This window comes from Salmo trutta, chromosome 12 (genome assembly GCF_901001165.1).
Source record: "Salmo trutta chromosome 12, fSalTru1.1, whole genome shotgun sequence".
NCBI lineage: Eukaryota > Metazoa > Chordata > Actinopteri > Salmoniformes > Salmonidae > Salmo > Salmo trutta.
The window spans coordinates 17,389,940-17,415,042 of NC_042968.1; the positions used below are offsets into that span (position 1 = coordinate 17,389,940).

The following is a 25,103-nucleotide window of genomic DNA, read 5'->3' on the forward strand; positions in this document are numbered from 1 at the left end:
GATTCTTTAGGATAGGGCAGGGTCATTGAAGATCTGGGCACAGGTCACAGAAACACACCACAGAGGATTATCACAATTATAACAGCTTTTATTATTGTCTTATTTTTTCCTCCCTTAATCAATCATCAATCAACCAATCAAATTTGATTGATTGTCCTGTCTTTCCTTCCCTTTCTTGTCTTTTATTATTTGTAGATCAGTCAGTCACAATGTACCCATGATACATCACGGTTTTGATGTTCTCGAACACGACCACTATGGAATTGAAAGGCATACTGGCGCACTGCATAATGTACCAATTCTAGTTCCCTACTTTGCACATGGTAAAATAGTGAACACAACACATTTTATTATTAACAAAGATGTACAGGTTTCTAAACAACAAATAGACCTACTACTTTTGAAAATACAACTAAGACTACTGTGAAAATACAGAATGTTTCTCTTTCAGTTGAAAGAAGTTTGGGCTGCCAAGAAGAGAGCGAACAACAGCTGGATTAGTCAAGAGGAAATTTTTATTTGCTACCGGTATTACGCCAGTGGGGCATTTTATCCACCAGTTGCTCGCTGTCCTACCCGGACATTGTTTTGTGAACACTCATGTATTTGTTCTAGAGCGGAAGTGCAGACAGAACCTCGAGACTACGGCGACAGCCGAACAATTTTGGGGAATATATTGGTGTAGGGACGTGGATTTCCATCAGCCAAGATGTCTCGGGGATCAATTGAAATCCCCTTACGGGACACCGACGAGGTAAGGACTAGCTACGCTGCTTTGTTTGACCGTGGATTGCTACAGCTAGCATACTAACGTTAGCTAACGTAGTATTGCCCTGTTCTTGTTGACTAACGTCAGCCAGATCGCTAACAACTTCTGAGATGTTTAAAAAAAAATTTTTTTTTACTATCAGTCATGCAAATTATGGGTCATAACCAAGATTTGAGTTGTAAAATTGTCTATTTCTACAGTTGATATTGTCTTTCCGATCATTCAGTAAGCTGACTAGTAAATGCAGCCACTTCTTGTCCCCAGTCAAAACATGCCATAAAGTAACTTAGCCTTTCTGATCAAGCTGTTTAGCCATAGGTTAAAGGTCACATGTCATGTTGTATGTGTACGAACTGGTGTTCACATAGACATTTGTTCTGCAGGTTATTGAGCTTGATTTCGACCAGCTGCCAGAAGGAGATGAGGTCATCAGTATCCTCAAACAGGAGCATACACAGTTGCACATATGGATTGCTCTTGCTGTAAGTATGAATACACAGACTGGTATGAGAATTAATTTAAGCCTTAAAAGATTAAATGGTTTGAAATGACAGTTGCAGATATTACTCTGTATGAGTGATGCATCAAATAGTTAGATTGTAATTTCTACTGTTACCTGTAACTCCTCCCTGTAGCCCTGCAGGCTTGCCGCCATGTACAGTTATTTTAACAGTAACATTCCATCTTATGGCATACCATTGGAGAGGTGTGTGAGATATTTGCTGACCTGTGCCTGTTTGGAGACACTTCCTATGTTGGAGAGTATATCCGTGGACGGTTTTGATTAGGAAGTTGTCGTCTGCATCGCCGAAGGAAATAATTGAATCCATTTGTTAGAGGATACCACCACCCCCAAGTCAAAACCAAACATGGATGTCAATGTTTGCGCGCACAGACACTGTTCTACTACCCGTCTGCAGCAGCATGCTGCCCAATTGTGAGGCTGATTAGCTAGACAAACGGGTGTGAGAATCACAAGCAAGACAAAACTTGGAATGGTTTGATTTGGAGGGGGGTGGTAGCATCTAACAATTTAATGTCATTATTTCCTGGGCACAGTCCGGTGACGCAAACAACAATTTCCTTATCAGAACTGTCCACCAACCACGGTTATACTCTCCAACATGGGAAAAGTGTTGCCAAACAGGTACGGGTCGGCAAATATCTCCCACGGTGTCTAAATGTTATACAGAACTCCTCCCTGGTGAGTTATGTAGTTGCATTCCCACTGACTGCTGGTTTGTTCATGGATTGTTTGTCACCAAAATAAACAAAAACAGATTTTTCTTTTAGCTGGAGTATTACAAACAGACGAAGACGGAGGACTTTGTCAAGCTGCTGGAGGCGGCCCGTATCGATGGGAACCTGGACTACAGAGACCATGAGAAAGACCAGATGACCTGTCTGGACACCTTGGCAGCCTACTATGTCCAGCAGGCACGTAAAGAGAAGAACAAAGATGCCAAGAAGGAGCTCATCACTCAGGCCACCCTGCTCTACACCATGGCAGACAAGATCATCATGTACGACCAGGTAAGATAATCAGCTTAACAATTATTGGATAATGTGAAAGTTAATATCCCCAACACAAAAAATCATAACCAAGAGTAATCTATTTGTTTGTAACAGAACCACTTGTTGGGAAGAGCCTGTTTCTGCCTGCTGGAGGGGGACAAAATGGACCAGGCTGACGCTCAGTTCCACTTTGTCTTGAACCAGTCTACCAATAACATCCCTGCTCTACTTGGTAAGAGGAAACACAAAGGGAAAGATCTCCCATTACAACCACAAAGGTTCACTTCCAAATGGGGCCTAACCACTATACATTTTATTTCAACAGGTAAAGCTTGCATCTCCTTCAATAAGAAGGATTACAGGGGAGCACTGGCCTACTACAAAAAGGCTCTACGCACAAACCCTGGATGTCCTGGTAAGCATTTCACTTGCACTTGTCATATTAAGATGATTAATATCCCTGGTCTCTCCTAATATACCGTCACTATTTCTCTTACCAGCCGAGGTGAGGCTGGGGATGGGCCACTGCTTTGTCAAGCTCAGTAAGCTGGAGAAGGCCCGTCTGGCCTTTGGCCGGGCCCTGGAGCTCAACTCCAAGTGTGTGGGAGCCCTTGTGGGCTTGGCTGTGCTGGAGCTCAACAGCAAGGAGCCCGACTCCATCAAGAATGGAGTGCAGCTCCTCTCCAGAGCCTACACCATCGACCCCAGCAACCCCATGGTGCTCAACCACCTGGCTAACCACTTCTTCTTCAAAAAGGTGAGAGGGTTGTCATCCTATTCCTGGTATATAGTAGCATGTCTTGACCTGAGCATTGTTTATCATTCACATTGATGTACTTTCTTATTTTCAGGACTACAGTAAAGTGCAGCACCTGGCTCTCCATGCCTTTCACAACACAGAGGTGGAAGCGATGCAGGCTGAGAGCTGCTACCAGTTGGCCCGCTCCTTTCATGTTCAGGTAAACGCTAAGGCCTCAGCTTATTTTTCAGTAAGACTCTTGCTTTTCTAATTGAATGGGCATTACATCTCTCCTTCTTTTGTGTTTCAGGAGGACTATGACCAGGCCTTCCAGTACTACTACCAGGCCACCCAGTTTGCCTCGTCTACCTTTGTGCTGCCTTTCTTTGGCCTTGGGCAGATGTACGTGTACCGTAGAGACAAGGAGAATGCAGCCCAGTGCTTTGAGAAGGTCCTAAAGGCCTACCCCAACAACTATGAAACCATGAAGATCCTGGGATCTCTTTATGCTACTTCAGATGATCAGGAAAAGAGAGACATTGCCAAAGTAAGTAAAACAGCTATGCGAAGGTGAACATCACATGAGGTATTCACTTGTAACTCTGTAGATGTTAATCAGCACTATTGCTAAAATCAATAACATGTAATGTCTTTGTGTTCTGCAGGGTCATCTGAAGAAGGTGACCGAGCAGTACCCTGATGACGTTGAGGCCTGGATCGAGCTGGCCCAGATCCTGGAGCAGACCGACATCCAGGGCGCCCTCTCTGCCTACGGCACGGCCACTCGCATCCTGCAGGAGAAGGTCCAGGCTGACGTCCCCCCTGAGATCCTCAACAACCTGGGGGCTCTCCACTTCAGACTGGGGAACCTGGGAGAGGCCAAGGTACAGTTTAGGAGGATGGGAGAGCTGCCTGACTAGAATTAGTCATTACATGTTGTAGCAATGAATTCATTAACTACTGGAACGGCTATTTGTAGTTTCGGAACTTGCCTTTGTGTTTGATGTTTGACAGCCATTGTCGATAGTGATGACATCGTGATGTCACACGATGGTCTAGCATATTTGAGTTTGACTGCACCTCTGGAGTCTGGCAGCGCAGAACAGCACACACAGCGCAGAGAGCACACAGCAAGGCGACATGCCGAATAGCCTGTTCCCTATTTGCCATAGCCTAAATGTTCAATACATATGAGGTCGTTAGACTATTAACATAATGCAAGAGAACAATGTAGATTATTGATAGAGCGGAGAGCACCAAAGCAGCGCAAAATGTCAGATGGGGCCTAATGTGTTTTTTCCCCACCAATGTCAGATGATCATAGGCCTTTGGCATCACGCATTTTGTTGTCGGGCTTATTGTTTTAAACATTAATTTCCCTTTTCCTCCCCAATCCCCATTCAATTTTACCGTGACTTGTTGGCCTAGGCATATCCTACTCTTTCATGATCAACCACGGAATGAATCTATAGGTGTAGCAGAGTTCCATCTGTTGTTTTGTGACTAGCCTAAATAAAAACATAGTCATAATGAGGGAGAGAACAAACAATTTCAAGATAGACTAATCGAATAGGAAGTATAAACAAACCTGGTACGTTTCTGCTTTACTTGACCGAAGTGTGGGCTAAATAAATTGTCAACGACAATCAGATAAAACAAATGATTATTTAGCCTAACGTTCTTTATAACATGAGTGAACCATGGCTTAGGCTAAAAACAAATAGGCCTATTATCCTTAGTCTATAAGTATACAATTAGATAAAGCAAATTATTTAATATTCTTTATAACACTTAAAAACGAATGAACATAGGCCTATTTGTTTTTAGCATAAGCCAATTAGGATATGCCTCTTGCCTATCGAACTGTACAAACCTAAATATAGGCCTACAAAATAAATAAAGTAGCCTAAACAAAACAAGTGCAAAAAAGTATTTCAAGCTTTGATAGCCTATAGGCTAGAATATGTCATTTGAGTAAGATGCATCTGGATTTGAATATAGGCTACATTTTTAAAATGAAACAAAAAAGTACAATTAGGAACCATTAGGTTTTTTCCCCCCTAGCTAATGGTTTCTGGCAAGGAACACCAGCATGTTCAACTTTTCTGCCCAAGAGTAGTGAACTCAGCAGGATGATGGACTTGTAAATGTTGACGGAGGTTTGTAGTCTGTCGATCCTTTGCCCTGATTGTCTTTTTACATATTCTGAAAGTGACTTTGGTCTGCTGGCTCACCTTTATGATTCGGCCTGAAACCAAAGAACTGCCAAACAGGCGAAGACAGGCTTTTCCTTCCCACCAAGGAGCCATAGTTTTTTTTTCTGTTTTAGCATAAGGCAGACTGTACTATAGTGAAATCCCATCACGCCTTTTTTAGTTTGGTCTGAAACTGTCGGAAAGTAGCCTATTGAAATTACAATAGACTACATTTGATACGGCTATAATATTCATTTTTACTGATATTGAAGTATTTTTATGAACAAGAGAAACATAGCGCCACCAATTTTGTAAATCGTTTTACAGCTTAGACTAGATAAGTAACTAGGCTTTACACTGTTCAGGCCTAGCAATGTGTCCTTTATAGTGCCTTCTTCCCGCCAATTGACTGACCCCTCCGTGCGCAACGCACACCCCCCCAGATTTTTTTTGTTACAATACAATCGTATATCAATGATGTTTGGACAGGACGATGTGTCATTCCAGACACTGTCCAACCCTAGTAGACACAACAGAGCTATAAATAGATTTCAGGGGTTTGTTCTGTCTGTCCATGTTTAGAAATACTTCCTGGCCTCTTTGGAGCGGGCCAAAGCTGAGGGAGAGCATGACGAGCATTACTACAACGCCATCTCTGTCACCACCTCTTACAACCTAGCCAGGCTCTATGAGGCCATGTGCGAATTCCACGAGGCGGAGAAGCTCTACAAGAACATCCTGAGGGAACATCCCAACTACGTCGACTGTAAGCACTGAAGACACACTATACGTTTTGGTTAATGTCTGTCTCCTTAGGGTGTGTGCGTATCAATTGGTCCTTTTGTTGTTGCTTGCAGGTTACCTGCGACTTGGCGCAATGGCTCGTGACAAAGGAAACTTCTATGAAGCTTCCGACTGGTTCAAAGAGGCTCTGCAGATTAATCAGGATCACCCAGACGCCTGGTCCCTGATCGGGAATCTCCACTTGGCCAAGCAGGAGTGGGGTCCGGGTCAGAAGAAGTTTGAGCGTATCCTCAAGCAGCCGTCCACTCAGAACGACACCTACTCCATGCTGGCCCTGGGCAACGTGTGGCTCCAGACCCTGCACCAGCCCAGCAGGGACCGGGAGAAGGTACGGCAGAATATTTGTTGTTTTGATGTGGAGCCATGAAAATCATCGTCGTCAGAAACAGCGCCTTCATCATTTGTCTGTGCCTGTGGTTGTGTCCCTCAGGAAAAGAGACATCAGGATCGAGCCCTGGCCATTTACAAACAGGTCCTACGAAACGACTCCAAGAACCTTTACGCTGCCAACGGCATAGGTTTGTTGGCCTTCTCTCACTCATTGTATTCACATAAATGCTTAATACTCAGACTTGACTGTGTTTAACTATAAGCATGTATTTACCTCAGATAACTATTAGCATGTAAATACCTCAGAGTTTGCCGTCTTTTCTGTCCAGGTGCCGTCCTGGCCCATAAGGGCTACTATCGAGAGGCCCGTGACGTGTTTGCCCAGGTGAGAGAGGCCACCGCTGATATCAGCGACGTCTGGCTCAACCTGGCCCACATCTATGTGGAGCAGAAACAGTACATCAGCGCTGTGCAGATGGTAAGGCTCTGTACTGGCTCATAGTACACACTGCAGGGGTTTTTATATTCCTATTTTTTTACTTGAGGAGTTCTATTAAAATGTCTTATCCGCTCTTTGTGGCGTTTAGTACGAGAACTGTCTGAAGAAATTCTACAAGCATCAGAACACTGAGGTGCTGCTGTACCTGGCTCGGGCACTCTTCAAATGCGGGAAACTCCAGGAGTGCAAACAGACTCTGCTGAAGGTGAGATTTGTGTGAAACAAAGCGTCTGTCATTCCTTTCAGTAACCCTATGGCTGGGCTTCATTTACCTGAGCTTGTTTATGTGAGAGCAGGGTGACCCTTGTGTGAGTGTCCTGTTACTAGGGTTGCAAAATTCTGTGAACTTTTTTTTCTTTTTCCTGAAATCCCAGTTGGAGGATTCCTGGGATCAGAAGGGAATAAACAGGAATTTTAGGATCCTTTCTGGGAAACTAGGGAATTTATTGAAAGTTCCTGGAATTTTGCAACCCTACCTGTTTCTCACTGATGTGGCTGGCTGTGTCCCCAGGCACGTCACGTGGCCCCCAGTGACACGGTGCTGATGTTCAACGTGGCCCTGGTTCTGCAGAGGCTGGCCACTCTGGTACTGAAGGACGAGAAGAGTAACCTAAAGGCTGTACTCAGTGCTGTCAAAGAGCTGGAGCTGGCCCACCGGTACACCCTAAACTCACTTTAACACCTAAAATAATCCTTCACTTTTCTCAGCCTAATCTTCTCTTTTGTGTTCTCTTTTGTCTCAGGTATTTCAGCTACCTTGCCAAGGCAGGTGACAAGATGAGGTTTGACCTAGTGCTTGCCTCCACTGAGGCCAGGTCAGTTTGAACAAATATCTCCCCTCTAAAATCCAAATGCAGGCCAGTACTTACTTCATAGCCTTCAGTAAATCAATGAACCACTCTTAGCCAAAATTCTGATCACACCTCTGAGGAATTTAGAGGGATGACAGCTGAGCCCAGCCATCAGATGTCGGGTTAAGCCTGGATTGTGAGCTGTGTTTGTGTGGGGGTCGTTGCAGGCAATGCTCTGACCTGCTGAGTCAGGCCCAGTACCACGTGGCTCGGGCCAGGAAGCAGGACGAGGAGGAGAAGGAGATCCGGGCCAAGCAGGATCAGGAGAGGGACTTCCTACGCCAACAGATGCATAAAGAACAGGTCTGTCTATGGGATGTCACATCTCCACAAGTCCCTTATATGTTGTACTTGTAAACCATAATGGATAAGCAATTTAAGTAAACATACCTTACTTGAAGTTGGGATGTCTTGAATAACATGTTTCTTTGGTCCACTGTAAATGTATTCCTTTATAACAGTGTGACTAACCCAATGACCTTGTCTTCCTGCTGCCCCACCAGGAGGAGAAGAGAACCAAGCAGGAAGAGGATCAGAAGAAGCTGCTGGAGCAGAGAGCCATGTACGTGGAGAAGACCAAGGGTCTGCTCTCCTTCGCCGATGGAATGAAGGAGGAAAGGAAAGAGAAGAAGAAAGGTGGCGGCCGAGTGAGTGCAAATGTGTAGAGAACAGCTAGTACAATGCGGAGGTTTGGGTTGATCAATGATTAGCTCATGGCACATCAGATCGATATGAATCTCAAAGGCTCTAGGGTGCAGTGTGAATATATTGTTCTTGTTTTGTTCTCCCCAGCGCAAGAAAGGTGACTTTGATGAGTTTGTCAACGATGGCTCTGATGAGGACCTGCCAGTGAGAAGGAGGAAGAAGAGGAAGGGTGGCAGCGGGAGTGAGGAGGAGGGCCGCAAGAAGAGGAGGAGGTGAGACTGATGTGGAAAGTGTTTTTTATTTGTAGTGATCGGTAGGAAAATGGCCTGGTGTGAGTGTGACTGTGTATTTCAGACCCAACAAAGGGGGTGACGATGGCAGTGATGACGAGGAAGGAGGCTCACGGCCCAAAAAGCAACGCAGACCCAGAGCAGGCGGCAAGAAGATCCAAAAGGTCAGTTAAATCTAGTTTATGTTACTGTCTTTCTAATGGTATTTTTTAACCCAAATGACCGGCCTTGTAACAGTTCTGTTCTTGTCTAGGCCGAGCCTGTGCCACCGTCTCTCAAAGGCAAGATCAAGTCGAAGGCCATCATCTCATCCTCCGACTCTTCATCAGACGAGGATGGACTGAAAATAGCTGAAGACAGGTGAGGGCATAAACTCATTCGTACAGGAAATGCTACATGAAAATACAACTCCGAAGGGTTTTGTGCAACTAATTCATAATTTTTTGTCTGTTGACCACCCAGAAACCCCAGAGACAGTGGTTCAGGCTCTGATGACGAGGGCGGCCACAAGAAGCGCATCGCCTCCGACAGTGAGTCCGACGGGGGCCGGAACCACTCTGGCAGCGAAGCTGGAAGCCCCCAACGCTCCGGAAACTCAGGTAGCGACTCAGGCTGCGACCGTCCAGTGAAGAGGAAGAGAGTGCAGCAGCAGTCTGACTCAGAGCAGTCTGATAACGAGAGCAAGAGGAGCCGCTCTGGGTCGGAGAACGAGTCCCGACCAGGCTCACCGGCCGCAGTCTCTGGTTCTGAAGCAGGTTCTCCAGCGGGCTCCCCACGCCGTTCCGACAACGGATCAGAACCAGGGGGCTCTGCCAACGAGGCCTCCAACCACGGCTCTGGCTCTGACAGTGACTGAGGCTTCAAACTCAGAACTGACTTTTTTCCTACTGAATTTTTTATTTTTTTTAAACTGATTTTTGTAAAGGCTTTTTTTCCCGTCTTGGTTTGTACCAAGAAATTGAAATGAGCACATGCAGTGTAGCTTTACTACTTTTTGGTCACCAGACTGTTAAGACTTTTGCATTGATGCTGTACCTCATGTCTTTTTGTTTTGTTGATGATGGATGGAAAATGTGACTTGTAAGTAGTCTGACAGCTGTAACCCATATATTTTCTATCTTAAAATGATTGGAAGAGGTGATGTCACGGAAAATTAGTAAATTTGCCCAGAGTTGGGACAAATTATATGTAGATAATAAACAAACACAAAATAAATATTAGTTTTTTCTATTTCTGATGATGAAGCTGCTTGTATGACATTGGAAAACAGCTTGACACTTACCTTCTGATTATGGGGTAAATGTGTTGTAATTGTTTTTGGCTGCATTTTCCTTGTTTTGTGTATCAACGTGCCCTCTGCCATTCAGAAAAATATTTTTGTCAAACATGTCAGTCATGCTGTGGTGATTAAAATGCCATATAAGTTCAGCTTCAATAATGAAAGTGTATATATGTGCCATTTTTTATTAAGGTCCTCTATATGGATACAAGAAGTGCTAAGTAATCTGGCGGCACACCTAGGTGATGCAGTTGTAAATGTATTCATAGAGTTGAGACGCATCGAGACTCTGAATACATGGCCCCATTCCGGAGATACCACAGTGGGGTGGATGTCTGTGGGTCCTGTCTGGCCAACCTCTGGAACTGACAACACCAGATCAGGGTATGTCTGACGGTGCTGACCGAGCCTGTCTGAAGAACGTATGTTGTAGAGCACTTGTCAAACTCGTTCCACGGAGGGTGGAGTACCTGCAGGTTTTCGCTCCTCTCTTGTACTTGATTAGTAAGCAACTCCCCTCACCTGGTTGTCTAGGTCTTAATTAAAAGGAAATAACAGAAACTAAGCCCTCCATGGAATGAGTTTGACACCTGTTGTGGAGGGTTTCTTAGAGTTCTCACTGTTGGAAGCCTAAACATGGTTCTGAATATGGGTACCAGTGTAGCTCTGTTCAAAGTGCAGATGGGCTGCTTAATCTAAGAATAATAAAAGCTCATAAGGAAATGGGACTACAGAAGTACAGTGAACAACTAGGCCTTGGCTATAGCCTAAAGTGCATTGCAAATACTCATCACAATTCTGGTGAATACCCCCAGCCCACTAAATACACTGATACAGTGCCTTATTTAGCTGAGGACACACTGTATTAACATACAATTGCTACTAATGGGCCTCATCTTCCCTTGCAACCACTTACTGACATGCAAAAATGCTACAGTACTATATTTAAGCAATAAGGGCCGAGTTGGTGTGATATATGGCCAATATACCACGGCCAAGCATTGATGCAACGCAGATTGCCTGGATACAGTCCTTAGCTGTGGTATATTGCCCATATACCACATAACCCAGAGGTGACTTATTGCTATTATAAACTGGATACCAATGTAATTAGAGCACTAAAAATAAATGTTTTGTCATACCCGTGCTATACGATCTGATATACCTCAGCATTCAGGGGTCGAACCACCCACTTTATGCTGCGTCACATCCGTCCTTTGCGACCTACTTCAATAAGTAAGTTTCTCTCTAACCATAATTTCTTACAAAATGCATACCACATGTGGGAACTGATGACCTTTGACGTGTTCTCCATAAGGATCAGTCCATTGCAATAAAACCTTTCAGTAGGGGAATGGTCCAACAAATAATGGTGTGACAATGTGCTATATTAAGGCAAGAACTCCTTAAAAATCAAAACAAAGTTAACTTCCATGGTAACAGGAATCTGTAATTGTTGGGCATTTCTGGTAGGCCTACCAAGAAACAGAGGAAGTGTTTGAGAGCTTGCCTTGGTCATTGGGGAGTTATACATAGCAACTATACACTAATACAGTAGTTGTAGGACTTTATAAACCATATTCAATGGCCTGTTGCTGCTCTTGGGTTCACATTTACATACCTGAATCTAGGTGAAATATTACACAGGACAAGTCTAAGTGAACTCAGTGTTTAACTTTATTTGAAAGTTAAGCAATAGTGGTACACAAACATTCTTAGCAGTTACAGAACCTTACAGTAACACTTTTCTAGAAAGTTATACTGTACAGATGTATACCTCGTGATTTCATTAGATCATAATAAGTTGAGATGATCATTTTTTTCATGATAAAAACTATCAATAAATATCTGGATCAGACATTATGGCAAACAGGCTTCAATTTTTCACGAGGGGGGGCAGGGGGGCAGAGTTAAAGTGTAACAAAATCAATTGAATTTCTCATGTTAACTTTATTCACCAATTAAAACATGTTGCACTTGTGTAGTTTGAAAATTGTTGCATGAGAACAGACCATGTGTGACTTCATTTTGCATGGCCCGATGCTCCAGGTGGGTTAGTTTGCAAATGTTTAGACCATTCCATTGGTCCGTAAGTGAAATCGCCACCCACCTGGGGCACCGAGCCACGCAAAACCAACTCACCCATTGTTTGGTTGTTCCCTGTAAAGAAAATTCAAGTATCACAATGGTTTGACAGATACAGAGGGAGGTACACAGCAACGAGGGTTGATAAATTAACAAGGCCGCATAATTTCATCTCTCCCAGGTGATGTGCTATACATCCACAAAAGCACTTAAAAAAGGTCTGAATTTGAATTCTTACAATCACGATATTATAGTGCAAGTAAAACCGTTTTTTGTTTTTATTATTACAGACTTGTGCATTAGTCCAGACTAAGTGTTTTCATTTGAAATGGAGACATTAAGCAATTCAAACCCAACACATGAAGCCCATGAGGAGGTAGAAACACAAGCAAATATAAACCATTAATGTCATGGTAACCAATGATTACAGTTGAGGATTCTTTGTAACAATCAAGGGATGAGTGAATATTGCAACGACTCATGTATGACGTTGAGCAAAGTGCATCTCTACAGTGTTGCTAATTGGTTAACAACAAAAAAATAAAAGCATAGAATTCAGCAGCAGGAACAAGGCCCTTGCAATTCAATTGTCTTGAAGAAAAACAAAAGTCTAGATTCAAAGCAGCTGATACCATTGATCTTAAAAGGGGCTCTTAAAACAGATGGCAAACCATTATTACATTTAAGCGCTAGAAAAAAAGAGCCAAAAAGGAAAAAAATAATACATGCATTGGCTTAACATGGCCAAAAACTTGATAGCGGAATGAAGTGGTTATGTATGCATATTATATTGGGACGGGGGGGATGGGAAGGAAACAAAAGCGGTATTATATCAATAGCATTTTTGCACCATTAGGCTTTTGGCTGGTTCTTCAGTCAGCTTCCTCCTCAGACTCCTCTTCCTCAGCAGTCTCCAGCCAGGTCAGCCACTGGTTCACCTTCACAGGGAACATACCATGAGCCAAAACAGAGATGCATTACCCATTTCTGTGGTGTATTTCTAGTCTAATAAAAAAAGCCAGTTTAGTATGCACCTGCAATGGTGTGAGTTGCAATACAAATTGTCTGGGAGTAGAAATGGAATTACCTGAAATAATGCTTTCCCCTTCCCAGGAAACTCTTGAGTTATGTCTTCTTTCCATGCAAGGAAGGCTTCTTCTTCAATGATTTCCATATCGTAGAAGTGGACAAAATAGCGCAATAACATTCCTAGAGAAATTAAATATAGATTTTAAAAAACCCTTCTTGGCAAATGTGCTTGCATAAAATTGACCCAAGTAATAATTTGAGCCTGTGACCTGTACGTACCTTTAGGGAAAGTTTTAGCGTTGCAGTGGACCTGCAGTGCGTAGAGGGCACTGACTTGCAGGTCCTGGTGATCATGCAGGAACTTCTGCATCACTGGCTTGAAGGCCAGCAGCAGCTGCTTCTCCTGGTCCAGCTGTTCTTTAGTGGGGGCTGATAACTGGTCTTCTTCCTCACTGGCATTTATCTCTTGGGCAATGAACTGCAAGAAACTGGAGGAGGGGGGGAGAATTCAGACCTAGTCTTAACATAAGTAATCTCAAGATGCATAACCACAGAACTCTACAATGTGGGCATTAGCCCTTTTCCTATACCTGGTCATGAGGATGTTGACGAAGCCCTTGTCGGTGTGGAGCTTAGGGGAGATGTTGTCCTTGATCCACTTGTAGATGCACTGGGGAGAGGGGTCTGCTTTGATCTGCTTCAGCAGTTCCTTTTCCAGCTTCATGAGTGGGAATAAGAAGCTCAGGCCTTTGCCCTCCAAGATCTCCAGCATACGATCCTTGTTTTGGTCAATTTCTGCAGATTTCGGCAAAATCACAGCAATCATGTTCAAATGTGAAAACTTGATAGAGCTTTCTAGGCTAATGGTTTAGGAGAGTTTGACATACCAGGCAGCATCTTCTGCATGTTGACCTTGCTTTGCTGGAATAGATCAGTGAGCCACTCACGGCCCTTCAGCTTGGCAGTCTGTTGCAGACAAAGCAGGAAGAGGGGGAAGTGGGTGCCATTCTCCAGAGGGTGGGCTAGCTCGTCCATGCTCACCAGCTCTGCGATGATGGCTCGCGCCGCAAACTGGGCCAAGTAGGACTTCACCAGAGGAATGTCCACTTCGATCTTGGGACACTGGTCCAGAACACTGAGGAAAGCCTGTAAAAAAAGTACACAAAGGCATGTGGTGAGTAAATTCACTGAACAGTAGAACCTTTGATATCTTAGAACAAAAGCTCTTTGCCATGACTGGAAGACTGACCCGCATGAAGCTCTCCCCAGTAACAAGGCCCTCTGTGCGGAGTGTGTGAATCAAGGTGCTGGCATGCTCCTTGTCTTCGTCTGGGCAGTCAAGAGAACAGATCACGATCTTGCTCAACATCTCAGGCAGGAAGTGTTTGGGAGCCTTCATCTCTCTTACACCGTTCACAGCTTCATCAATGTTTTTGCTGTTCAGGTAATCGGTCACTATGGTCTCCTGATAAGATATAATTTGGGCAAAGACTGTTAGCTTTCAGAAATTCTTCTATGGGGCAAAAAGCATAACTTGAAGGAGTTCCTTGAGATAGTAAAGTGGAACATACGGTCATCTTAAGCAACTCTTCCTTTGCAGGAGGCGGTTTCTTGGTGGTCTTTGGAGGTTTTTCCTGAATTGGAGGAGGGTTGGTTTTCAGACCAAGCAGAGGAGGCTGTGAAATGATAAGACCGTTTAGAGTGGGCAGAGTTTAAATACACATCAACTCCAGCTGAATGCTTTAAAAGCGGTTTGCGTGTTTGTCTTTACCTGTCCCAGTGGTGGCGTTTGAGTGCGTGGAGGTTGAGCACTTGGAGGAATCATTGTTGGTATCTGCAGCTGCAACTTTGGCACTTGGTTTGTGTTGAGAAGGAATGACTGTGCCGGCCTTAGACTGATCTAAGAGGGGGAATAGAGGGTATTATGCATCGTTCTCATCTCTTGCATTAAAGTGTTTTGGCTTGTTGCCTGTGCAAACGGTGGTTTAAAAGAGTGGGTATCTACCAGGTGTTGTACCTCATCAGCGTTGAGCGATCCTTTCTTGATGAAACGCGGTGCCATGTCCTTAGACTGAGCCTGCTGTTGCTGGTTCTGGAAAATTGGATTCTGCCCCTGAGAAAATTTTTGAAATGACTTTGGATGCAATGCCATATCCATCAAGATTTGAGCAGTTCAAGAATACTAAAAAGCTACTGCTTTTAGTAAAGGGTGCAACTTTCACCTGGTTAGATTTGATGAAGGGCTTGCCTCCCATCTCAAACTGAGACTGGGTAGCAGGGGCTGTGTGCCCACTGTGGCCGTTGAAGAGTGGGTTGGTGCGGTGACGGCCCATGGTGGGTGAATACCGGTCCTGAATCACTCCAGGGCCTGTGCCGATCCCACTCCCTAGTAGCCAGGACACATTAAAATGTTGGACAACAGGACTTGAGATAAGACAGCAATGAATTAAAACTACTCAGGAGCATCAGTCATGGATGTACCTGGCATCTGTCCAAACATATCAGCCAACCCTCCAAGAGTTTCCCTGTCAAGTTTCAACCTAGGCATGAAAGGCCCCTCCAAAAAGAAGTCAGTCCTCATTCCCTGGGCCATTGGTGGAATAAAAACACCCAAATCCTGCAAGACACAAAGCAGACGTGTATTAAGACACTGTGGCATTTACAGATTCATAAGACTTGGCTGCACTTAATAAAGAATGGTTAACTAACTTTTACTGCTTCCTGACGAATCTGGTTAATCGTCTTTGGTCCATTATCGATAAAAGCTTTGCGAGCCACCCAATTGTTCTCTCGCAACTCCACTGAATCCTGCACCAGGAAACGAATCCTTGCTGGCAAGTCCTTGTTGTTCATTAAGGATTTCATACGGCCAAAGTACTGATCCATTAAAGACTGCAAGAGAAACAAATTAGTCACGCCCAAATGGAAAAGAATATTAAGACACTAAATAAAATGACTCAAGAGTATATGCTTACCCTAGCCTTTTCATGATCGAGTCTAGGCCCCACTGTTCTCATTATCTGACAGAGGCACTCCAAATCTTCCCCCATATCCTTAAGTTGGACTCTCTTCTTCTTTTCCAAAAGCTGAAGACAAAAGATTAGTTAACATGCATTTCATTAGGTTTAACATTGTAAAAACAGTACTGATGTATTCGACTTACTGTTTTGATGCACTTATGAAGGATAGATTCATGGATAAGATCGAGTTTGCCAAGTTCCCCAATGAATTTGATATTGCCCAGCATCTTAAACTTGGCAATGGCATGCTGCTCCTCTTCCTCAGAGGTAAGAGGGTTGTCATGTTTGTCATAGACTGAGGGAATAGAAAAGAGCAAAGGTTAACACAATCAACCACACAGGGCACAGAAAATAGGCACATTTTTTCAAATGTTCACTCACTTTCAACATTTCTGGCACGGTTCTCAAATTCATCTTGAAGCTTAGAAATCAAAAGTCTCCTGAATGTCTGCAACACACATTGTTTCCAAATGAAAAGATTAGATGGGGAGAACCAAAAAATGATGATACCTTTGTCTATAATAGTAGTAATCAATCTGTGATGAGGATGACAACGATGCTTACGGTGCTTTGTTTTTGTGACGTTTGGATCTCTGGCGATGGGCCGTCAAAGTTCGGTGCGTCCTCTGCCAAGCGCAGACATAGCTGTGCATAAAGCGAGCTATACTTGGGCTCTTCGAGGGCTTTGTCAACAATCTGTTTGAAATGGGGTGATGTACACTGAACAATATAGCCGTTTCCACTCAATCAATAATATACATGAATGCACACAGAGCTAAGAAATAGATTTTAAATTACCAGCAAGATCACTCCTTTTAGGACGAGCTTTGAATCTACGCCCACATTCAGGAGCTCAAGGCATAGCTTGTCAAACTTCTCGGGGGTCAGTTTATTAAGTATGCTGAGGATGGAAAGAACAGGAAACATGTTAGAAATGGTGTTAGAAAATGGCACCACTAACACACTGAAATCTGCTGACTTGCAAATGGTCCAGTCATTTTTGATGGATTAAAAAAAAGCTATGGGGCGCAACCAGATTCAAGTTGGCAAACAGCCTACAAGATTACATTTTTATTTGAATCGAATGTGTGTAGCCACAATTAATTAGGGGATACATACCCTCTCACTTTTCTGAAGATTGCATCATGTCGTTCTTTTTCATTGGAGGCATTGGCATCTCGTCTAGTGCTTCGTGAAGGAACCCATCTCTGAACGCTAGATCCTGGGGCTTTCCCCAGGAACTCGCTGCAATTAACAGCATTAGTGACATCTGAAGTAACATTGTTTGGAGTAACATTATGTTTTGGTAAAATGGCTTGAATAGTACCTGTTGCCGACAGTCTTGGGATGGTACTGAGAGGCACCCCTACCTCCTCCCCCACCCGAAGAAGCACTGTGGAACAAATATTATTTACTTGAAGAATGGTGTGAACAAAATGACATAGCTAGGACTGTTAAAGCTATAATCTATTCTACACTATGTGAAGGATATCAATAGGAAGTGAAACAACGACCTATGAGGACTAAATTGCATTTTGCCCGAAACAAGTTACATACAATCTTACCTGAAACGAGAAGCACCCCCTTCTGCAATCACACTCTCCACTTTGGCGGCTTGACAACGATGAATTCCCGAAAATAATAATATTCAATGGGTGGGGGTAGGCAAAAGCGACCTGAAGAAAATGCATTATTAGAGTACAAAGTAAATGCATACATTGACGCATGGCATACACTTCCTGCTAAAGCACAGAGCTGGCTAGCTTCACTCGCAGCTAACGCTACACATCCTTTGTTGTAGATGACCAGTAGCTAACTACTGGTAGCCTGACTCATTTAGCTAACTAAACACATGGCAAGGACATAGTAATGCTGAGATTCCGAATCCATGGCATGTTTAGCCATCCATGTCTGTTTTGATCAAAAGTGATCTGTTTATCAAACGTTAACTAGCTAGCTAATTAATGCTACCGGTAACTAGCTCATCATTTCCTCTCTGCCTGTTGGTTGTGGTGGACTAGTTAACTACGTTAGCTGGCTAGCTAGTTGGCAAGCGGTCTTATCACTTTGAACATTATTGTCAGCTGTCTTGTGATACGATATCAACATTTACAAAGATAACAGACTGTTATCCAGTTAGCATACGCAGGAAACGCCACATTGGAAAGCTAGTTAGCCAAGTAGCTAGCCAACTAGCTAGCAAGGCTAACAATCGGAAGCCATTTTAGAACAGTTAAACGGCCAGTTAGCCAAACCTAAAGTTAAACACTGACTAGATGTAACGATCATACCTTCACCGAAGGAACGTCAGTTTTGTAGGTTGTGTGGTTTCCAAATGTGAGAAATAAAAATAAAGAAGGAAGGACCCTGTTTGGTCGTGATAAATTAACTGGAAATACTGAAATAAAAAGCAGTGCGTTCCAGGGCCAGACCTCGCACCGGTGAGAAGAATGCTGACTGTAAATCTACGTCATGCGTTGATGGGACTTGATTTACTGGGCTGCCAGCCTTTGTATCACACGTACAACAGAATCAAATACTCCCCTCTCAAGCTCACCCACATATATATATATTTTTTAAATCCCTAAATAAAAAATGTAACGTCAGTTTACTGGGGGAAATACACGCATTATGTATTTATGTGTTGTATTCCTGGACTGAATTCATAAACTGCATTCTCTCTCAATTGTTATAAAGCCTTTTATCTAAGGTACAACCCCAAATCCGTAAACACAGGCACCTCATAGATATCATCCTAACCAACCTGCCCTCCAAATACACCTCTGCTGTCTTCACCAGGATCTCAGCGATCGCTGCCTCATTGCTTGCGTCCATAATGGTTCTGCGGTCAAACGACCACCCCTCATCACTGTCAAACGCTCCCTAAAACACTTCAGCGAGCAGGCCTTTCTAATTGACCGGGCCCGGGTATCCTGGAAGGATATTGACCTCATCCCTTCAGTAAAGGATGCCTGGTTATTTTTTTTAAATGCCTTCCTCACCATCTTAAATAAGCATGCCCCATTCAAGAAAGCAGGACTAGACAATCTGGACCCTCTCTTTCTAAAATTATCAGCCTAAATTGTTGCAACCCCTATTACTAGCCTGTTCAACCTTTCTTTCGTATCGTCTGAGATCCCCAAAGATTGGAAAGCTGCCGTCATCCCCCTCTTCAAAGGGGGAGACAGTCTAGACCCAAACTGCTACATACCTATATCTATCCCACCCTGCCTTTCCAAGGTCTTCGAAAACCAAGTTAACAAACAGATCACCGACCATTTCGAATCCCACTATACCTTCTCCGCTATGCAATCTGGTTTCAGAGCTGGTCATGGGTGCACCTCAGCCACACTCAAGGTCCTAAACGATATCATAACCTCCATCGATAAGAGACAATACTGTGCAGCTGTACTCAGACCTGGCCAAGGCTTTCAACTCTGTCAATAACCACATTCTTATCGGCAGACTCAACAGCCTTGGTTTCTCAAATGACTGCCTCGCCTGGTTCACCAACTACTTCTCAGACAGAGTTCAGTGTGTCAAATCGGAGGGCCTGTTGTCCGAACCTCTGGCAGTCTCTATTGGGGTGCCACAGTGTTCAATTCTCGGGTCGACTCTTTTCTCTGTATACATCAATGATGTCGCTCTTGCTGCTGGTGATACTCTGATCCACCTCTACGCAGACGATACCATTCTGTATACTTCTGGCCCTTCTTTAGACACTATCTTAACCAACCTCCAGACGAGCTTCAATGCCTAATACAACTCTCCTTCCGTGGCCTCCAACTGCTCTTAAATGCAAGTAAAACTAAATGCATGCTCTTCAACCAATCGCTACCAGCACCTGCCCGCCCGTCCAGCATCACTACTCTGGACGGTTCTGACTTAGAATATGTGGACATCTACAAATACCTAGGTGTCTGGTTAGACTGTAAACTCTCCTTCCAAACTCACATTAAGCATCTCCAATCCAAAATTAAATCTAGAATCGGCTTCCTATTTCACAACAAAGCATCCTTCACTCATGCTGCCAAACATACCCTCGTAAAACGGACTATGCTACCGATAATTGACTTGGGCGATGTCATTTACAAAATAGCCTCCAACACTCTACAAATTGGATGCAGTCTATCACAGTGCCATTCATTTTGTCACGAAAGCCCCATATACTACCCACCATTGCAACCTGTATGCTCTCGTTGGCTGGCCCTCGCATCATATTCGTCGACAAACCCACTGGCTCCAGGTCATCTATAAGTCTTTGCTAGGTAAAGCCCCGCCTTATCTCAGCTCACTGGTCACCATAGCAGCACCCACCCGTAGCACGCGCTCCAGCAGGTATATTTCACTGGTCACCCCCAAAGCCAATTCCTCCTTTCCTTCCAGTTCTCTGCTGCCAATGACTGGAACGAATTGCAAAAATCACTGAAGCTGGAGACTCATATCTCCCTCACTAACTTTAAGCACCAGCTGTCAGAGCAGCTCACAGATCAATGCACCTGTCCATAGCTCATCTGTAAATAGCCCATCCAACTACCTCATCCCCATACTGTTATTATTATTTATTTTTATTTTTTGTTGCTCCTTTGCACCCCAGTATCTCTACTTGCACATTCATCTTCTGCACATCTATCACTCCAGTCTCTATCAATCCAGTGTTTAATGGCTAAATTGTAATTATTTTGCCACTATGGCCTATTTATTGCCTTACCTCCCTTATCTTACCTCATTTGCACACACTGTATGTAGACTTTTTTTCTATTGTGTTATTGACTGTATGTTTTGTTTATTCCATGTGTAACTCTGTGTTGTTGTTTGTGTCGCACTGCTTCCTTTGCTTTATCTTGGCCAGGTCGCAGTTGTAAATGAGAACTTGTTCTCAACTAGCCTACCTGGTTAAATAAAGGTGAAATAAAAAAATCTAAAATAAAAATAAAAAAATCCTTTAATCCATTATGTCAGAGTTAACTGTCTGAAAAAAATCTAAGATATATATATTTTTTTCCTATTCTACTTATTTGTGTCCGAGCTATTGTAAATGTGAGTTTGTGTTTTTATATCATTATTAGTTGCAATATCTGGATATAAAAACAGCAACATCTGTGGTGGTCTCCCATGGTTAAACCACTCTTCATTCAATTTCTGTAAAGCCATGGTTAGTATGCGGTCTTATTGGCCCGAGCCAAAGTGCACAGGATGTCGACCCAGACAATGTGCTCATTTGCCAGTACAGTACATTAATTGACTGGGGGCCCGGTACCTCCAGGCAGTATGTTTAGGTTTAGGAGGCTCACTTACGCATCTCTGATATAATGTTTTGAAATCGCTGAAAGAGAATATTGGTTTCATGTAGCCTATTGTTGTGAGTTTTTAGGGATTAAACTTGATTCAGTGGGCTATTTTACCATTGTCCTGAATTTCAGTATTCTCATTCAGGGATTTTAAAACAACACTTTTTGATTTACAGTGTAGTGTATTGTACAGAACATTCTACTCCAAGATTTCACAATAGTCATGATGAACTGAGAGGAGGGCCAGACTATGTTGCTGAAAGAAGTTCCTGGAACTTGCTTGTTGACACTATTGCTTGTTGACACTATTGATAAAAATGCTCATAAGGTCATGTTGAGTCAGATCCTCATGCATCCGGTAAATGGCTACTGGTCCTCAGGTTTCTTTTTCTACCACCCACACCATACATACAGTTCCTGACTTATTCACTGCTGTACCTCAAAGCCCTCCACCAGGGGCTGAAACTTGAATGAATCTTTCTCTCGTCAATGTGTCTATTGGTTTTATGTACCGTTTTGTGTTTGTCAAGGTTTATTAGATTATATCACAGTCGTTTAGAATTTGAAGCACTCTGTGTAATCTGTTTTCTAAACAACCGGGCACAGACGTCAATTCAATGTCTATGACAACTTGGTTCCATGTAATTTCATTGAAATGACGTTGAAACAATGTTGATTCAACCAGTGTGTGCCCAGTGAGATGGAGCATAGCCCTGTATAAAGGATTGAATTATCAAGGAAGTTCACTGAGCATTGTGTTTCTCCCAAGTATATTTACTCTTGGAAGCAGAGGTTCTTGAGACCGGCATGACTCCAGGCTAGACACATTCCATTCTGCCAGTCTGTACCTGTCTGTCTCTCTTATAGTGTGTCACCAGCCCAGCCCCATTGTCTGCCACAGTAGGCATTAGGCAATGCCAGGATGGAATACACAGACGACGATAGATACGTTTAAGATTTCTTATGCTTACTGGCAATCATTAACATTGAGCAGGAAGCTGTTTTTACTACATATATTCTGCTAATTAAATTGCACTCCTGTCAGTGCTGATGCTGCTTTCAAGCATGTCTATTGAAAATAATCGCATCAGGTATTAAATTGTGCTGATATGAGCCGTCTGAAATGTATGGTGGACCAGAAGACCTTGACACAGTACCTGGAGGCTCTGGAAAAATGAAATCAGTTTAATCAGAGATTGTCTATGAATTATATCCACGCTGACAGACTTGCTTGACATCTGCAAAGTTTTTCTATTTCCCTCTCTGATGAAAAGCCTGTTATCTCCAGTCTTGATAGATTCCTCAATGGAAGCACAATGGTGCCATCAGGGTTGGGTAGGTTACTTTCTAAATGTAATCCGTTATAGTTACTAGTTACCTGTGCAAAATTGTAATCAATAAGGTAACTTTTGGATTACCCAAAATCAGTAACATAATCTTTTGGATTACTTTCCCCTTAAGAGGCATTAGAAGAAGGCAAAAAGGATCCGTCAAACACATTTGGTGTGTCATCATAGTGGTCTCTGATTTGTGGTCAGACTTGCTTAGGTGGAACAAACTTAAACTTGCATCTGTTTTCAATGCTGAATTGAATGCCATTAAGAAAACAGAAAGGCAGCATAATGTTTTTATTTTGTTGCAAACATCCTTTCTGAATTTAAAAGTAATCCAATAATTAATCATCTAGTTTTTCAAAAGTATCTGTAATCTAATTAAAATATTTTTGGTGGTAACGTAACTGATTACAGTTACAGTTTTTTGTAATCAGATTACATGAGAGCATTGTGAGCTAATGTCATTGCGAAGGAATCTTTTAACTTCATTTTTTTTTTCAAGACAATGACCAATGCACATCACACTAACACGTTTAGAGAACCTTTCAAATTCTGTGTTCAATAGGCCTGAGATTCCTTTGTCAGTGTGGAAGTTGGCTGCTTCATGGTCAGTTTTATTCACCCACTCAAATCCTTTTCTTTATCTTTCATTGTGGAGGTTGTACAGGCTTTCCCTCACATTTCTACAGGCAGCTGTGTGACTGTAAGGCTTTCTTAAATCATTAATCACAGGGAAATAGACCAGCTGTCTTGCTGTGGGCAGCCACTGCTGCTAATAAGGCCCAAAGTGATGCCATCAGCAGGCCATTTGTATAAGCTTGTTGCAAGTGAGTTTACAGTAGGCCCTATGTATGTATGTGTGCACCAGTGCCTGTGCTAGTGTGTGTGAGTATCAGCAGGTTTTAGTTTGGGTTCTTCAATGTACAGTAGCTATTTACAATACAAGAACTGCCTTTCATATGCATTTGTCATTTTAGCAGTGCTTACGTATCAGCAAATATATTACCATCTGTGACATTTCTTGGTGCGTTGTCATTTCAGTTTCATATGCAACCTCCCACGTTATACTGACCGGGGGGGGGCATAAGCATAGCAAAGGTGAGTCTAGAAATATTTATCAATCATAAATGATAGGTAACATCATATCTTACCCATAGTCATCTTTATCTGAGCTTCTATGTCTGTTAGAATGTTAGGCTATCAGTACTCAATATTTATGATAGGCTATCAGAACTCAATATTTCTGGTAGGCTATCAGTACTCAATATTTCTGATAGGCAATCAGTACTCAATATTTCTGATAGGCAATCAGTACTCAATATTTCTGTCAAGGACTCCGATTATTTACTTGCTCTATTACAAATGACCAGTAGATGGTATTGACGAGCTCTTTATGATTTGGAGCCTCTGCTAGTTTCTCTTCTCTAGAAGGAAAAGAAACACACACCTATTTAGACGAGGTGCTGGCTAACGGAGTAGAAAACTTGAAAATAAAGGAAAGCCACACACCCTAGGAGCTCAGATGCAAAAATGTAATAGCCAACGTTTCGACAGCCAAGCTGTCTTCATCAGGGTATGATCACAAACACTGCGGGATTACTCGTTTATATAGTGTCAAAAGACACACATATAGTGTCAAAAGACACACGAGTGTGGCCTAATATCATTGGTTAATTCTCAAATATAAAAATGGCATACAAAGAACAGCATACAAAAAACAAATGGATAGCATATGATCATATATTCATTTTAGACTACACAAGCTTACAAACAATTACAATGGCAAAGTCACAATAATCACAAGAATGGCTTCATATCAAAGTCTACGTTGAGACCGAAGGGAGCAAGGGTCTTTAAATTAAAGATCCAGGCAGCGTCTTGTTTTAACAATAAATTATCAAGGTCACCCCCTCTCCTAGGGAGGGTGACATGTTCGATGCCAAAATAACGCAGAGACGAAATCGAGTGGTTTGCTTCCAAAACGTGGGCCGCAACTGGGTAAGTCAAGTTTCTCTTCTCTACCCGACATGCACATGGAGTGTTCATCAAAACAAGCTGCAAGATATGCCAGGAATCCAGCATAACTCTTTGAGTGACTAAGTAGATCACCTATGCATATAGTTGTCAGTTTTTTACTAGTTGTTTAGTCAAGTGACTAAACAAACGTTCTGATCAAATCCTAGTGTAAAGTAAACTAATGACACCCCAGTGTGGTTCATTGGGGATGGAGTGTTTGGGTGTTGCAGTATGGGACCCCTTTTGAGGACTGAGGCACACTTGTTGATGACTGATAGGCAGGCTCTCTGACAAGCTGTGCTTTGAGAGATGGAGGTCCAACCTCAACAGTAATGGCATGTCAACCACCTGACAGAGTGACCCATCTTACCCCAGTCTCACGAGAATCCCCTGACTGCAGTGTGCAGTTCGG

The 25,103-nt window shown here is 43.0% G+C and overlaps 2 protein-coding genes across 2 annotated transcripts; one reads left to right on the forward strand and one right to left on the reverse strand.

Moving 5' to 3' along the window:
• The first annotated feature begins 587 nt into the window (after positions 1-587).
• Positions 588-10,075, forward strand: LOC115203050 (RNA polymerase-associated protein CTR9 homolog). Its single transcript, XM_029767354.1, has 22 exons — positions 588-754; positions 1,153-1,251; positions 2,063-2,302; positions 2,399-2,516; positions 2,610-2,699; positions 2,785-3,041; positions 3,136-3,243; positions 3,334-3,570; positions 3,689-3,907; positions 5,801-5,984; positions 6,076-6,350; positions 6,453-6,540; positions 6,682-6,830; positions 6,940-7,056; positions 7,363-7,508; positions 7,595-7,666; positions 7,870-8,005; positions 8,206-8,349; positions 8,495-8,619; positions 8,702-8,801; positions 8,891-8,997; positions 9,100-10,075. Exons 1-22 carry the CDS (start codon positions 710-712, stop codon positions 9,491-9,493), a joined length of 3,450 nt encoding a protein of 1,149 aa, XP_029623214.1. The 5' UTR covers positions 588-709; the 3' UTR covers positions 9,494-10,075.
• Positions 10,076-11,575: 1,500 nt separating this feature from the next.
• Positions 11,576-17,692, reverse strand: LOC115203051 (eukaryotic translation initiation factor 4 gamma 2; the record flags this gene model as incomplete). The annotated part of the gene is made up of 20 exons (XM_029767355.1): positions 11,576-12,939; positions 13,089-13,210; positions 13,310-13,518; positions 13,621-13,825; positions 13,918-14,176; positions 14,280-14,495; positions 14,602-14,706; positions 14,802-14,930; positions 15,048-15,143; positions 15,253-15,416; positions 15,512-15,647; positions 15,740-15,922; positions 16,006-16,116; positions 16,194-16,345; positions 16,432-16,498; positions 16,615-16,746; positions 16,849-16,951; positions 17,170-17,295; positions 17,378-17,443; positions 17,616-17,692. Coding segments are annotated over 20 exons (2,724 nt in total), but the record flags the coding sequence as incomplete, so codon positions are not given.
• Between the last annotated feature and the right edge of the window lie 7,411 nt (positions 17,693-25,103).

Coding starts and splice junctions, on each gene's coding strand:
- LOC115203050 (XM_029767354.1), top strand. CDS start 710: ATGTCTCGGGGATCAATTGAAATCCCCTTACGGGACACCGACGAG. Junction 3,244..3,333: donor CCCGCTCCTTTCATGTTCAG/GTAAACGCTAAG, acceptor TTTGTGTTTCAG/GAGGACTATGACCAGGCCTT. Junction 7,667..7,869: donor CTTGCCTCCACTGAGGCCAG/GTCAGTTTGAAC, acceptor GGGTCGTTGCAG/GCAATGCTCTGACCTGCTGA.